This window comes from Spodoptera frugiperda, chromosome 25 (genome assembly GCF_023101765.2).
Source record: "Spodoptera frugiperda isolate SF20-4 chromosome 25, AGI-APGP_CSIRO_Sfru_2.0, whole genome shotgun sequence".
Taxonomy (NCBI): domain Eukaryota; kingdom Metazoa; phylum Arthropoda; class Insecta; order Lepidoptera; family Noctuidae; genus Spodoptera; species Spodoptera frugiperda.
In genome coordinates this window covers 4,444,030-4,461,658 of record NC_064236.1, presented here as the reverse complement: position 1 = coordinate 4,461,658, position 17,629 = coordinate 4,444,030, and the positions used below count along the sequence as shown (strand labels likewise).

The following is a 17,629-nucleotide window of genomic DNA, read 5'->3' as shown; positions in this document are numbered from 1 at the left end:
TGTTAGAGGCTGGGCACGAGCACTTTTTGATTCATACAAAAGTCTGAATCTGAAACCTCTTGACCTATACGATCTTCTGCCAAACGTGGAGATTGTGGCAAACCCTCCGTTCTACTCATTCATACCTATTCTTGCAGTCTTGTATGTTGATGGAAATATCTTCACGACGAAGTACTAGTTTTTAATAACTTATTACCTGAAAAGAATTTACATAAAATATCTTCACTTAATTCATCCCTTTATTGCCGCATCTACAATTTCGTTGAACATTACAAATGGGATTAAGTATGGCACTTGATTAGCAAACGGATTAGTTGGTCAAATTACAAGCTGTCACAGAAATTAGTTTGATAGTGATTCAAAATTCATATGCTGTCTGTAGACGAGTGCATCATTGATGGTCGTTGGTACATTAACTCGATTATCTCTGTTATTAGCACATATACGTATCTATTTATTGTTTTATCTAGGTACTTATTGCTTTTGTCTTATCCAATAGATCAAAATAATTTTAATTCTAATATTTTTTTTAACTGCCTCGTTGGTCGAGTGGTCGCAAGTGCTACTGCCGAACAAGAGGTCTCGGGTTCGATTCCCGGGTCGGGCAAAGTATTACTGGGCTATTATTATTTTACGGATTTTCGAAAATTTCTCGGTAGTAGCACGGAGTCTGGAATTGTGTCCAGGATATGGCAATGGGCTCACCCCCTATTACATGGGACTTATAACACAAATGGTGAAAAGTGGGTGTAGGTACTTAGGATAGCAGCACTACGTGCCGTAATGTGCATGAGCACCTCTGCCTACCCCTTCGGGGATAAAAGGCGTGACGTTGTGTGTGTGTGTGTGTGTGTGTATGATTTTTTTTTAACCTCTACTTAATACTATACTCAATGGAAGGGTTTAATGTCGATCTTAAATCGACATTTATGTTTAGTTTCGTTTTAGTTTGTTAACACGTTTGTCTTGTTAGGCCCAAAAACCAGCAAGAGGACTTTCTAATGATGGTCAGAGGGAGAACAACTTAATTTATGTAATATTACTATTATCCACAAGTACTAGTCACTTCGGTACTTCCAATTACACACACAAGTAGTACACTTATAAAAAATAAAACAACTATATTTCAACATAGTAATTTTTATTGATTTTTACATTTATATACATGTACATATTAAATGGAACAGAACTAAATAACTAAACTATTTACAACTTAAAAATTAATTATAATCTCAACCTAAAAAACAGTCAATATCAAAGTCAATGTCAAAATTATTTATTTCAAATAGACCAATGTAACATCAATATCCAGTCAAAGAGATCGAAAAAGAAAATTACCTTAAAGACCATAAAATAATACATACACTTAAAACTAAATTATTTACAACTTAAAAATAAGGAACCTTATCTAGAGGGGGGGAAATCATCCAACCACTTCTCCCGCCTTGGGCGAGGCGAGAGGGAGTGTTAGTCTCTTAATGACTAAAAACCACCCCGTTCCTACTCCTGCTTTTCTAGCAGGAGCCCCGGTAAACCCGCTAGGTAGGCCACATGAAAGCACATGGCTTCGGACTTGTGGAGCGCCACCTCGAGTCCCAGTTGCCGCCGGATCCCTTCAACGATCGTGGCAAGTGCTGTCGCCATTAAATTGGCCGCCGCCTGGGGCCTTAGTCTGCTATTACAATTGTCTCACAATTGTCTTACGACACATTCCTTGACCGGTAAGAGGTCCCCCGCCTTCCTAGACAAGCCCGTTAAGGCTTGTCTAAACGAACAAAAGGTAGAGGATATTGTAATCATGTTCTCTTTAAATTTAAAGTAAAGAAGAGTATGGTTAGGTGAGTCGGTTTAAATAAATATTTTTTCAAACCCGCCTTCCTGGACAAGCCTGTTAAGGCTTGTCTGAACGAACAAAAGGTAGAGGATATTGTAATAAATGTTCTCTTTAAATTTAAAGTAAAGAAGAGTATGGTTAGGTGAGTCGGTTTAAATAAATATTTTTTCAAACCCGCCTTCCTGGACAAGCCTGTTAAGGCTTGTCTGAACGAACAAAAGGTAGAGGACATTGTAATACATGTTCTCTTTAAATTTAAAGTAAAGAAGAGTATGGTTAGGTGAGTCGGTTTAAATAAAATTTTTTCAACCGTATTTTCTTTTTTTTTATGAAACACGCCGGTAATCAAGCTGACGTATCACCTGATGGTAAGCAAGTGATCAGTGCAAGAGGGATGGAGCTATACAACCTATGTAGCTCCGTCTCTCTTGCACTGCTCAATGGTCGACCATTCTGACACAATTGTAATAGCAGACTAAGGCCCCTGGTGCGACCTCCCATGCGCCAGCATCAGCTTATCGTCGGCATAACAAATTACGCTGACGCCGTTCGGGAGGTCGGTGCGCAGCACCCAGTCGTAGCCGATAACCTCATCTAGGTTTGCTTGTCAAGGAAGGCTGGTGATGGACCCTGAAAAAAAAAATGTCGTTACTTAATTTTCTTTTTACGTCATTTATTCCCGAATGCTTTCTTTACAGTGCTAATACTAGTTCTCCACGGATTCTTGGCACGTGTCCTTGTCATATTATCTATTTTTTAAAAGTGGAATGCAAACTTTTAGTCAATATGAGCATTTATTTTATTAATTTGGTAGATACTTATTTTACATACTATAATTAACTACAAATACTTACATTATGATGATTAGGTCCTCTTAATCAGCCCACCAACACGCTGGCCTAGCAGAAGGATTCGACGTGTAGCAACGGATCAACCATATTTGAGAACGGAACAACCCAGCACACAGCTTCATCTACTGTTGGACATACAACAACAACAGCTACATTAACCAGTATATTATGAGTTATGACCGAGGCCCATGTAATAAATAAGCCTTTTGCCATATATCGGGCATAATCCCAGGCTCGCAAACTACTGAGAAATTTCCTTAATTCAAATAAACCCTAAGTAATTGCTTTGCCCAAGTCCTGGGAATCGAATCCTTAGGTACTCAACTGTCGCACTTGCAACTACTCAAGTAGATACTGTAGTCTGCATACAATATTATTACGTATTTACAAAAATAAAACAAAGCAAGGGAAATAAATCCCAAAAAATATAGTTCGTACGTACCTACAAATGTAAGAGACCATTCACTGTCCGAGATTCGAGATCACCAGTTTTCTCGGCATTAGCCCTTACAAAGTACTCGACGAAGCGGCGCGGTCAGGATAGGAGCGGGACCAGCCTGACGAGGCCCCGCGATGCCGTAGTCATGAGACTACGGCGAGGCGTTCCCATCACCAGGAGGCCGCCTATTTTCCTTCATTCTGAGCATTTTACACTCATCGGCACACTTCGTAGTGATGACTTTCCTGCAAAAACAAATACAAATTGAAGATAGGTAGGTAAGATAGGTAGGTAAGATAGGTAGGTAAGATAGGTAGGTAAGATAGGTAGGTAAGATAGGTAGGTAAGATAGGTAGGTAAGATAGGTAGGTAAGATAGGTAGGTAAGATAGGTAGGTAAGATAGGTAGGTAAGATAGGTAGGTAAGATAGGTAGGTAAGATAGGTAGGTAAGATAGGTAGGTAAGATAGGTAGGTAAGATAGGTAGGTAAGATAGGTAGGTAAGATAGGTAGGTAAGATAGGTAGGTAAGATAGGTAGTTACTGGCTATCGGACTCAGTTGTATGATAAACAGGTTTCAGTTCAAGAAAAAGAAACCCAACCGAATTAATTCTCGTGTTGTTGTTAATATCGAATTAGAGGCAACGGGTCACACGTTTCGATTTGGTTTTCTTACATAACAAGTGCTCTTCACAAGTTGTAAACAATTTGTGTTATTTTATGTCGAAGTTTGAGAGTGAGAATGGAAATCTACTCACACCGAAACCCGATAATCAAGTATGTAGTGACCGCGCGTGAGTAACCTATCCAATTTCAATACATGCGCTACCCACACCCTGCCGATATTTACAATCAGTTAACTGAGCTAAGTAAATCCGACATAAGAATAAGTGTGGGAGAGCCATGCTTCGGCGCGAATGGGCCGGCTCGACCGTAGTACCACGGTCTCACAGAAAACCGACGTAAAACACCGCTTGCGTTGTGTGAGTGAGGTTACCGGAGGCCCTATTCCTACCTTCCCAATCCCCGACTCCCCAAAAACAACCCTTCCTAACTCCCAAGAGGCCGGCAACGCACTTACGTAACGCCTCTGGTGTTTCAAGTGTCCAAGGGCGGCGGCGATTGCTTACCATCAGGTGATACGTCTGCTCGATTACAAAAAACAAAGAAAATACGGTTGAAAAAATATTAATTTAAACCAACTCACCTAACCAAACTCTTCTTTACTTTAAATTTAAAGAGAACATGTATTACAATGTCCTCTACCTTTTGTTCGTTCAGGCAGGCTTTAACGGGTTTGTCTAGGAAGGCGGGGGACCTCTTACCGGTCAACGAATGTGTCGCCAGGACCCTGTAAAAAAATAATGTTACACTATTACCTACATAATGTAAAGATTATTTACTTGTACCTATATACAGTAATATAAGAAAATAAGCCTTTATTGTTGTTGCAAATAGTACTAAAGCTACATAGCCTTTAACACCCTGGTATGGAACGCAGATCTACGCGAGACACAATGCGTTTTCTATGTCTCATATACCGGCAAACAAGAGGTTAACGAAAAGCAAATTGGTAAAGAAAGTAGGTAGTTAACATATCGAACATGAAATAAAACTTCTTAAAGCTGATTATTCAAACGCCAGATACATTTCATTCGAGAAAAATTTTTGAATATGTGTCAATTGTTCCATACTATAAATTGTCAAATTATTACCATACTTTATTTATCATCTTTATCATACATGTTTACTGTCAAATGACGATTTTATTATATCTAAAAATTATCTGTTAACTGAAAATCAGCCCTTAGAAGGGTAGAAGCCGAATGTCGAGAGTGTTGTCATTGTATGTGGATAATTTATTAAGTTGTATTACTTACGATCGTGGGAACACCGCCCTTAGTAAGGTCCTGGTAGCCACAGTATAGGAGTCCCATTTGACTCTCAAATATCGTCTCAGGGGCACCATTGTTTTGCCAGAACCTATAGGCACCTGCAAATAGTATTATTATCATTCAGTTATAATTATTACCCATTAAGATAGTTTGACAAAGTAAACTGTTCTTATTTTGCCATGTGTTTAAGATGTATGTAAGTAGGTAGTATACTTCCAACTTTTAAAACTTTTATAATATGTAATTTGAAGCATAACAAGTTCCCAAGGTGATCCCCTGACCGACACCTCATATTGTTATTTCAATTTATCAGTTCCTTCACAACTGTTAAGTCTGTGTTAGGTTTCAGTTAGTAAACACTTAAGATTATAATTACCATTTTAGTTGTGGCATTATTATTAGCCTCGGCATCCATCATCCAACTATCATCCACAGGTTCGATGCGTACCGCCGGTTCCATTGCCGCGGGTGCCAAGGGTACCTCGGGTTGTACGGGCACAAGTGGCTCAATGGCTGCCTCGGCTACCATAGGAGCCAAGTGCCCCACAGGTGCCACTCGGCGCGGCCTAGGTACCACGGGCTCCATGGGTACCTCGGCTACCACAGCAGGTTCCACGGGTTCGACGGGTTCGAGGGGTGCCACGGCTTGAACGGCTTCTGCGGCTTCCATGGGTACTGGTTCCATAATGGTGGTGAACAAAAGGGCATGTTAAATACATTAGTTACTGTTAAAGGTGGTCGCAGACAACAGCAACGCAATTAGTTTCGATATCTTTCGTAGGTAGTTATCATGATATATTTTTTTTAATGTTAAATGGACCGAATAATAATGTTATCATGATATTTAAGAAAATTGACATTTCACTGGTACCTACAACTCGAAAAAGAAGAAATTGCCTAAAAAATTGCGTCGTCATCATCTACGATTATTATCTACATGTAATATAAGCACGCACATCAATAGGGTACAAATATCTATCTATTCAATAAGGTACCTACTTACAAGTAAGCGACATTGTAACAATGGGAGCTGTTTCCTCGAGGATTACACGCACGCTGTTCTACTCCAGACTGATGACCATTGCCGAGGAAAATCTTAGATCACAGACGTTAAATTTAATCCCTTCGAAGTGTAATTTAAGAATAAAGAAAGAATTCCGTCTTACACCGGCTTTTATAGCTCGGCTTGCAAAGTAAATGATTTGGAATCGGGTATCTATGAATTATAACTTTTTTGCAACATACCTAGCTAGTCGATCTACCTACATTTTCGTCTATTTTTATTATCCCCCGACGCAAAAAGAGGGGGGAAAGTTATGGGCGGTGAAAGTGGGGAGATTAGCCGAAGGTCTGCAAATATATTGGGATGGGGCCTCAAATGAAACCGCGCTGAATGAATATATTGAAAGATATTATTTTTTCGTATTAACAAAAATAAAAAATAAATAAAAAATTAAAAAAAATTATAATTAAAAATTTAATAACAAAAATATAAAATCTTTAATTTAACGTTTTATTATAAACAAAAAATCTGGCACCAATGTAATCTTTAGCCTACTTATTGAAACAAAAACTAGTAATTAATAAGTAAAAAAATAATTAAAGCGAACAAGCTTGACCTTAGATGTAATCTTTACCTTAACAAGAATCGAAATTATAGTAAGTAGGTATATGTAATATACTAAGCCTAACTTATAGGTTAAGTTAGGCCTAGTATAACCTAACCTACCTATAAAAAATTTAAAAAACCCCCGACACTATTACTTAATTTCCCTTTAAAAAGTAAAAAATAATAAAAGAAACTTAATCTTAAAGTACCTAAGAATGTACTAATAATTCAAAAAAAAATACGTCTCGTTGGGTACCGCATTAATACGGACTGCACACCGCGCACCGCCGCCCGCGCCGCTATATTTCTATTTTCTGCGTTATAGTTAAGTACCTACTTAAACATCAATTTACTTTAATGTTAACACCAAGCATGTGATACTTATGAACAAATCGTAGATAAGTAAGAAATAATTAGGAGCGGTCCCCCAACGCGACGTATTTTTTTTTAGAATTATTAGTACATTCTTAGGTATTTTAAGATTAAGTTTCTTTTATTATTTTTTACTTTTTAAAGGGAAATAAAGTTTTTGTGTCGGGGGTTTTTAAAATTTTTATTCTATAAGATTATCCTCCAAGGCTCCTACGCTCAATAATAAATAGTTTTTTTCTTTTTTTTTATAACAATTTATATCTCATGTCTACTATTTTTTATAATATTTTTCTTTTACCTTTTTCTTTATAGGGCAAGTGACTCGGTTGTGGCCATCGACCCCTTTGTGGCCATTTGGGCCTTCAAATATTTATAACTAAGGCATGGACAAATAAATTACTCTGTGATGTACAGTATTTAAAATATTGAATATTGGAGACACTGATACCGTTGGCAGCTTTGATGTGTCAAACTTCACTTCGATGCAACAAGTCATTCTTTTTAGTTATGGTTGAAATTGTTAAGATCTTAACAAAAAGGCTAAGGCGAGCGATTGAGGATTTGGTTTTTATTTTTTAAATCTTTGCTTATTGTTTGGATGTTTATGTTAATACTACATGAAGAATATATTGTTTTAGTGAAACTAAAGTTATTTTGTCGCCATGTGTTTCTGACGTAAGTTTATTAGAAGGTGGCCACTAATGGAGACAAAATTATAAATTTCTCCATCTTTGGCCACATGGCTGGCCAATACTGGTGTACATAGACACCCTACTTCTTCCCCTTTATTTTATCGTGGCTTTTTTCCCTTGGCTTTACATATCAACAGATACATATTTTTAATTTTCAGAGATGCAATAAATTGCCTTCACACAAAGGGGAGGTCAGTTTACTGTGCAGCTTTTACCAACGTCATATAAATGTTGATCTCTTTATTTGTTAGTTAAATTCAAGTTAAGTAATAATATTTAATATTTTCCAAACTAAATAAAAGCCATTGTTTGTAAAATGTCCAATTTAATTAATAAATTTTGATTACTTTTATTGCATTTTTTGATGGCCAGAACTGGCACACGACCGTGGCCAGAAATGGCACGAATCTGGCCAAAAATGGCACAAACTCCCTTTTTTTTCTTTTTTATACAGTTATTTTTCTATTGGACGTTCTTTAAAAAAGGGTTTTCTTAGGCAAGGTTAATACATGTTAAATGACTTTTTACAAGAAATATGTTCGTGATAACAAAAACTATAAGTTAAGAAAGCCTCAAAGTCGACAAAATTCTTAGTGGCCAAAACCGGGTCACTTACGATACATATTTGTATTTCTTTTTAGTTATTATTTTTATTTTTATATTTTGATCTTTGTTTTTTACTTATTTTTTTATTTTTATTTGCACCTCTGTGCGGAATTAACGTTTTTTCTTTACTAGCCTGTCATTTTTGTTCCTCTACCCACTATACAAAAAGTAATGTGAACAAACAAAAAATACGTGAAGTAAATAGGGACAAACATATTATTATATTATATCGCCATACACCGAGCATAAAAAAGCATCCAGACTCTTCAAGAGAAATCTATAACTTAAACTTTAAAGAAATCTGAATCGTAGGACCGTATTAATCGTACGTCTGTATAATAAAGATGAGATTCTGTTTAAAATTCCAACTATTCACGTAAGCATTGCTATTAGACAAAACGTTATAAAACTATGTCGATCGACATAATTATAATAATCAGAACAATACCAGTACCACGTATAAGTCCGGAATTTTTCAGAAATAAATCCGGAATGCGGAAAAGAATTGGTCGTACGGAATTCATACAAACAAGTGAAGAGTATACAAAAAAGACTTTGGCACGTGCCGTCGCACGCGCCTATTTTTTGCCATCCCCGGTGACGTCTACACAACAAAGAAACGCACGCACCCTTCCCGAATCCCGAAATGCGTTTTTATATCTCTCTACGAATGAATTAGTTTTTTATTCACCTGCGCGATTACACATTATAAACAGAAAATTTATTAGAAAAGTCTGGTTTTTTTTTAATTTGATTCAGGTGTATTATGTTTTTATTTAATATTAGTAAGCTAAGTACCTATGTAAGTAACATATAATTTGACTTTGAGAAGACAGAGAAATCATAATCAGAGCCGCCAACGAGTTTATAGCTAAATTGCGCAACTTTCTTGAGTGTTAGGAAAACTAGTTTGAATTTTTGAATGAAATAAAGTATCTAGACATATAGTACCGCAAGAAGTCTTTGTTCATCGGGTAAAAAGACAATTACTAATTAAAAAAAATAATGCGATGAAAAATGGATGCGTTTCAAACATACAAGTTTATATGCACATGACACCCAGACCCGAAACAACAATTTTATTTGTGGATCACACAAAGAGTTGCTCCGTGCGGGAATCGAACACGCTACTCGTTGCGCGGCAGCCAGTCGCCCAGCCACCGCACTAACCTTGCAGTCAAAATTGTAATTGTTTCTTGAAAATTACTTGCGAACTAGTTTGATTGTGAAATGCGAATGAGTATCATAAAATGTTTAAGTTTTTTTTAGAGTAATATAATAGGTAAGTACAGGGCACTTGTGTTACCTGCTTAGTTTTATCACAAAATGGACGCCATAACGGTATCTCACGGACGGGCGCGGGCGTAGGGACGGCTTAGACAGCGCCGAGACAATAAAAACAAAATGGCTGTCAGTTGGAAAGCGTTTTTCTAAATTTACTAGTATAGATTTGCTTTAGATTTGCACAATCAGTTAGTCGACTAGTCAGTCTTATTGATCGCTAACGTTAATCATGCTTTAAGGGGTCGCCATCTTGCGAGACGCTACAAGCAAAGTAGCGAAGCACGTTTGGCGCGGTGACTGGGTAACCGGCTGCCGCGCCACGTGTAGTGGGTTCGATTCCCGCACGAGCAACTCTTTGTGTGATCCACAAATTGTTGTTTCGGGTCTGGGTGTCATGTGTATGTGAACTTGTATGTTTATTAACGCACCCACGACACAGGAAATATTCCTAGTGTAGGGCAACGTCTTTTAAAGAAAAAAATTGTTTGCAATGATTGCGACAAACCTCTGACAAGTTAATGGAAATTAAAACGCATCTAACAATGGCGCATAAATGATAAAAAGAAAAGTAAGTACAAAGAAAATTTTAATGTACTTAGAACTTGAACTGGCTAGACCCGTTACTAGGGAATTTACGGCGCATTCCAATAAACTACGGATCGGTAAATTTGCTTACGAGCCGTAGAATTTTGACACATTTTGTATGGAGCTTATGTCAAAATTCTACGGCTCGTAAGCAAATTTAACGATCCGTAGTTTATTGGAATGCGCCGTTAGACAATATTCGTAACACATGTGTTACCTGCTTCTAGTACTATCACAAAATGGAAACCACGGCATCAAGTAATGTCGTGGATGGCGTCGGCATCCATTTTGTGTTGCGGTACCGACCGACGCGACGCCGCGCGTCAAGCGTCCAACAGCTTGACGCGGTTTCATTGTTAATAGGCCCCGCCCAATTCCAACTGCATGAGGCTACAGACTTTTCAAATAAAACAACGAAAGATATATAAAAGCCCTAAAGCTCCTAACTGGTGTACAATATATTAAATGGTAACAACTATCCCAGGATTTTACAAGTACGTAGTAGACGTACTTAAGAAGAGGCACGCTGTGAACTAAACAGACGGCAATACCATCATGTTAACCAGGCCACGGCTAGTGACAAATGGCTAGCCGCTTTTCCTGATTTAGGTATTTAGATTTGCTCGAGATCATAATTATGCACTGTCAGTGAAAGGCGTAGTTGGTCCTGTTGAACGTTATCGCTCTGTCAAAGGACGGCGCCCGCTTTCCTTCTAGTCTGGCAGCCATTTTGGCGAGATGCGCGCACTAGCAACGAACCGCCATTAAGTTTATGAAAATTGTACAGTACCCATCTTTCCTTTCGAAGCGTTATGAATAATAGAAAAATGAATGACTCTCCAAAAGACAAGACTCTCAGTCTAACCCTATTTGACTTTTGATCATTCTAGAAGATAAAAGTACAAGAACTTAATAAAGTAATTTAAAATTAACGGAAAATTAACAATTTTATGTAGGTACTTTTTTTTAAACCACTTGCTATCTCGTGGACGCGTGAAGTGTGAATCTATTAAGTATAATTTATGTTTAAGTACACAATATCACTTGTGTTATCACAAAATGGACGCCACGCCGTGCGCCGCTGTTTCGTGCATGGCGTTGCGTAGGCGTCCATATTGTTCGTGGTACCGACCGACGCGGCGCGTCAAGCATCCAACAGCTTGTCGCGGTTTCATTGTCATTAGTCCCCGCCCTATTCCAACTACGTTAGGCAGATAGTTGAGCAGGTGTTCAAATAAAACGCCTATGAAGCTAACCGTTCAAAGTACTGAAATTAATTATATATAACGCGCGCACCTACGTAATATATTACCTACACAGACATTTACTAAAATAAATGGTAAAATTAGTCTTACCAACACCCCGCCGCCTTCCTCTTCGCAGCTCCAAAAGCGCCCTTGCAGCGGACATCTCCTCTTCAGAGAAGCGAAAGTTGTTGTTGATTTCCATTGCTAGGAATAGGAGAATAGTTCTGTTCCTAATGAAGACACGGAGAGTAGTTCTGTTCCCGGTGAAGACACGGAGAGTAATGCCGAATGTCGAAAGTACTCCTATTTAAGTATCCCGGGTTAGTTGGAATCGGCCAAAAAAATGCCAACTAAGTTGTCTCTCTCTCACGCAAAGAATTGCACGGATTGGGACATGTACTACCTGCCAAATACATACGTCTCTTTCTACAGAAATTATCAGTTATTGTTACCTAAAATGCTGTTCCCGAATGTTAGACAATAGACTTTGTCGAACCTACGAAGGCAAATCGTAACTGCGTCATAACTGATCTTTATTTTTTTATGAATACTTCCTTGATAACAAGAATAATAACTTTTAAGATAACAATAATTTCAGTTTGGAAAAAATTAATAAAAGCTTGTTTCATTGTGATTCGCAGAGAAAAATAATGAAGGTTTATTTATTGTAATGTTTAATTAATTAGGTAATTGTCCAGCAACAGAAAGAGAACTATTGATGAGTGAGTTGGTATTGTGGCGATGTACTTTTGATCTTAGAAAACTTTACTCTTTGTTCCCTAAAGTACTTATTATAAGCTTGGTTAAAGGCTTATTTCTTACAATTTTAATTATAAGTTATGGTTTATTGAATCCTACATAAAGATAAAAACGGTTCATACTTAGGTACATTTAACCACCACTTACCACCTATCAAAATATCCGATTCCGAAATCGAATTGGTCCAATTGCGGAATTCCGATCATAGTTCCGAAATCGCAAAAACAGTAATGAATTCAAGATCAAAATTATTTTGATTATATTTTACTTTATGGTGGTTGTGTGTTAATAATTTAATGAATTCCTATTGGCCCCTTCCGACTCCATCATCAGAATCTATCATCACTAATCAATCGAGACGAGGTTTGATCATTTGATGAAATTCTGTCGTTTCTTTACTGGGTCTTACTTCCTACAAGCACCTTTTAGATTCCATTATCAGATCAAACCCCGACAACCATCTAAAAACAATGTAGGTACTCATTAAGTCGAATAAAACGCACCCAAACCTGACAATTTTACTGCTTTTATTCGTTTCAGTGCATTTCTATGATCAGTTTTAGCTTCAGGAAAACTGGAAGTCATCGCAATATGTCGATTAAAATGATAATAAGAAAGAAAATCAAAATTAATTAGTAGATACCTCGGTTTTTAGAGTTTTAAAGTGTTGAAATGTAAGATTTGATCGAATGTAGGTAAGCATAATTTGTATGCAGAACTCGACCAATAAAACAGGGACCCTAAGAATTTCCAACTTCTACGTTGGATTGTTAGAAAGAAACAGAGATATTCGTATTTCCATTAGAAAAAATGTACGTAGGTAATATTTTTGTTACCCGTACACACACATATACATAAAAAGGGACGTTTGAAACAATAACTCGGGCGACCATTGTCCAAATCTTTACCTGAACTGACCATCGACTATGATATTTAGATTTTAGACGAAACTAAACTAAACGAAATTATTGTTTTATGTTTTGACTTGAGATACAGGAACAAGCAGATAAAGTAATTGTTTTTATATCACAATCATACCATACCATTTCACACTCCTACGCCTACAAATTAGATAATGCATAATGATAATGAAACTGCAAAAACACTAGCTATCTCTTTCTTACATAGGTACTTACTTATATGCAACAGTCGTTTCCAACTATTCCTTATCCTTTCGGGCTTAGTTGGCCTTGCCATCTGAATACTTTTTTTATACTTAAGATCTCCCCGCCACGGGTTCTTATGATCCGCGTGTTTATCATACAATTATATACAACCTACATTTTATAGTCAATAAATTATTATAATGGTCTGATTGATTGTCACATTGTTGGGCTTGAAACAGCCACTAGTTTTAACTCATAAACAGTTTTTTGGTCCGATGGTCGGTTGCTTGATCCTATATTTAACATTTTTCTTTGTTTGCACCTATGTGTGCTGATACTGATACAAAAACAAATGTATCTAGGTATCGGATATTATCTAATGTTTTTAATCACTCTTTTAAATTAAGTGCAAAGGATACACAAAAATAGGCAAATGTAAAGTAGAACATGAGACGCAGAATTAACAAATGTTAGAAGTTCTTTGTTCTGAATGCAATATCTTATTCTGAATCAATTATTCCACCTGAAATTTTCTCAGGATAATTTAATGAAAGATTTGGTTCTGCTGTTTATTTCCTACACATGGGAAACATTATATTTAGGTATCATTTAATAAAAAAAAAACAATGGATATGGAAATACCCAACGGACGACACCGACGCCATTTTATTCTGCGCAGACGCATGAAAGCATTGCGATGTTTGTTACCGTGGCGGGGAAGGGGGGCTACGCATCGGGCGAAAAAAGGCTCGCTGCACCGCCACCAAACAAAGAAAAACGGTCGACCACATGTACCCATAGTTTTTACCATGGAAACGATAAAGGGTACTAAAATCAAAGCAAAATACTAGATTTCTTATCAGTCCTCTTAGTATGCCTGAATTCATCCCATCAAACTGTATAAAATTATGTAAATACTAGCTGATCCGGCAAACGTTGTTTTGCCTTATAAATTATTTCTAGAAAATAGATAGTAGCCGATTCTCAGACCTACTGAATACGCATTTAAAATTTGGTAACAATCGGTAAAGCCGTTTCGGCGGAATACGGTAACTAACATTGTGACATGGAAATTTTATGTATTAGATAAATTAGGTAAGTATCAATTTAATAGTGTGTGTAACAGAGCCCTCACACAACCCATACAGACATTCAGTACTACATTAAAGTACCTAGGTTACTAGTTCCTATCTAATAAGTATACCTACATGAAATTGTTTCAGTAATCTATACTAATCTATACTTAATATTATAAAGCTGAAGAGTTTGTTTGTTTGTTTGTTTGTTTGTTTGAACGCGCTAATCTCCGGAACTACTGGTCCGATTTGAATAATTCTTTTTGTGTTGGATAGCGCATTTATCGAGGAAGGCTATAGGCTATAAAACATCACGCTATGGCATATAGCAGCCAAGCAGAGTGGGTGAAACCGCGCGGAAGTAGCTAATGATAAAATATACGTAATCTAGTTTATCCAGTATAACTACCAGATTTTTTTTTTCGCAAGCTAGAAAAGCACGTGGTGACCGCCATTCCAGGGACGCTTCCACCGCCCTCCACTACCCCCGCCCCGCGGGGACACACAATGCTTTCATGCGTCCGCGTCGGCGGCACGTCGACCGTTGGATATTCAAAAATCCATTGTTTGCTTTTACTTGAGCTGTTTTTTTTTTCGGAAAAGGATACTTAAATAAATTGGTTCGTATCGTAATGTGACGTTTTCCTCCTTGGAGTGCTTTTCTATGTAGCTATGCTGCGTGGATGTAAACGCTAAGCTGTGAAACTATGTGACCATTTCCACTAATACTAAGATTACTAAGCTATGTTGCTGTGCGAGGAGGATGCGCAGCTTGAGTATAATTATCAACATGAACAGCCAGTTACAGCCTATAAGTAGTCACTGCTGATCAAATGCTTCTTCTCACAGGGAGAAGGTTTGAGCATTAATCACTACGCTTGCTCAATGCGAGTTGGCGATCTCAAACTTATAATTAGAAATTATAAGGCCATGTTTTCTCACGATGTTTTCCTTCACCGTTTGTCAATGGCGTCGAAATAATCTTAAAATGGAACATATACCTACCTACTTAACTCGGAAATAGTCCTCGTACTTACTTGTCGTTGGGAGGTTTCGTAACCCTCATGCAAGAGAAGCGGTCTTAACTCTTAACCCTGCAGGCCATTAAATTTCACCACATTTTTTTATTTCGAATATATGGTGTATCAATAGTAGGGAAGCCATCTACAGCACACATCTATAGCACGCATCTTTCTATAATATAAAAAAATATTACTTAGCTGAGTCTGTTACCAGTGTTAAATTATGTGTACCAATGAATATGATTGGTGGACGCCAAACGCGCATCTACAGCAACGTAGCATAACACATCTCTGATGGAAACGCACCTTAAGTACCGGTTCCATCAATCATCAGCTATGTAGCTGTGCGAGGAAGATGCGCGAGTATACGGTGTATCGATAGTAGTGAAGCCATCGATAGCACACATCCATAGGACGCATCTATAGCACGCATCCATAGTACGCACATTTCCATATAAAAAAACATAGCTTAGCTGAGTCCGTTTCCAACTGTGCTATGCTATGTGTAACAATGAATTTGATTGGTGGTTGGATTTATAAATGTTGTTTCTTTTTCACTCTATTCTTGTTTTAATCTGTATACTACCTATATATAATTATAAAGCGGAAGAGTTTGTTTGTAAGGAAATAAGGTATTTAGTAGACAGAATGTAATTTTACCTTGAAACAAAGATTCTCAATTAGAAGGGAAACTACTTCTACTCTACTCTTTCATATTGTAAACTTTATAAGCAACTAACAACTAGTAATTTAGACTTCTGAGTAGTAAGCGTCAGTTAATCAACTCCCATTGTAGTCAGGAGTTACCTACAGTTAGGTACTACATAATCTAAACATCTTTGGTATTGATTTCAATTAGACGCAAGCATAGGCGAACTCCCATTAGTAAAATTTTACATTTAACAACGTGCCAGGTTCGAAAATTTGACTTTAAGTAAGTATTTTGAGGTTATGCCGCCTTTGGTTATAATACGGTAGTTCACTACTAGTCAAATTCAATACTCTTATCGATATGTCAAAAACGTTACTTTTCCATGAATTTTGTAGGAGATCGCAATTTATGACGTCATTTTTTTGCGTCAAATAGCATACTTTTACTTCTTTAAAATTATCTAGAAAAATTAATGAATGAAAGTACGATTATTTTGGGATATATTATTATATTGAAATATCATAATAATTTATTTCTGACCCAGGTAACAACCCAATTGCATACATTTACAAGTAAGTATTCACTATTATTTCATTCTGGTATACATACTACCAAACTGTTTAATTAATTCTTCTACAATGTAAGTACCGTGGACGGTGGTTCACGGTAAGACAAAATAAGAGTGCATAATGGTCTGTGTAGTGACACAAGCAAATGACAGATGACAGATGTTGCACACACACTAAACAAATCAACGGATGACGTAACAAATCCTACATCATACGTATAAAATTTACATGGTCAGAAAGCACGCCGAGCACGATCACCAGGCCTTATCGGAGGATCTTCCTTTTCTTTTTAAACATTATAATAATTACACTCTTTTTCCTAAATAGGTGACCCCGACGTAATCTGATGCTACTTTTACTTCTCGGAGCAGATCAACGCCGTCATATTATGCCATCGTCGCCATCTCCCTCACTCATACCTTCTCTGCGGAGCATTATCAAGTCGCAGCTAACCAGCATCCTCAGCCTCATCAGGGACCACACGCTTGCAAAAAAGATGTGCAACCTGGTTCTGCCTTACGACCTCACCAGTCACCAGCGTTTAGGCACAGCACTTCTGCACATGGTCTTGAGGACATCTTCCCCCCGTCAACGCAGATGCACTGCTTAACCATTGCTTTGTATTGCTTAGCTTCAGAAGGACTGGAATGAGATAAGGCCGCAGACTTCAGTCGATAGGTATGTCTGAATACGGTAAGCAGTGCCGGCGTAGGGGCCACTGACACCCCGGGCGAAAATATTGTGGCGCCCACTTGAGGGAAGCAATATCAAGTGTTAGTAGTAGTTTTTCATTTTATTGACGCCCCCCAGACTTTGTCGCCCTGGGCCATCGGCCCATGTCGCCCCCCCCCTAACGCCGGCACTGACGGTAAGTTGTCAATGTGGAAGTTCATCCAACCGACGCAATCTGGGTTCCTACAACGCCACAAGAGTCAAAGATGCCAACACGCAAAACAAGGACTAAAAATATTCGCAAATAATCTAGATCGAAGACATAATGGAGATTGTAGTAGTAAGAGATAAACTGAATAC

General features: G+C 37.6%; 1 protein-coding gene across 2 annotated transcripts; it reads right to left on the bottom strand.

Annotated features, from left to right (window-relative positions):
* Positions 1–1,927: 1,927 nt before the first annotated feature.
* Positions 1,928–8,903, bottom strand: LOC118268161 (protein insensitive). Of its 2 annotated transcripts, none has more exons than XM_035582512.2 (7): positions 6,018–8,903; positions 5,395–5,693; positions 5,004–5,116; positions 4,331–4,474; positions 3,128–3,369; positions 2,689–2,810; positions 1,928–2,464 (listed from the first exon to the last, which is right to left on the bottom strand). In XM_035582512.2, the coding sequence occupies exons 2-5, from the start codon at positions 5,686–5,688 to the stop codon at positions 3,276–3,278; spliced, it is 645 nt and encodes a 214-aa protein (XP_035438405.2). In that variant the 5' UTR covers positions 5,689–5,693; positions 6,018–8,903; the 3' UTR covers positions 1,928–2,464; positions 2,689–2,810; positions 3,128–3,275. The 2 variants fall into 2 exon arrangements, with proteins under 2 accessions (XP_035438405.2, XP_035438387.2); XM_035582494.2 differs by having other exon boundaries at positions 6,022–8,889.
* Between the last annotated feature and the right edge of the window lie 8,726 nt (positions 8,904–17,629).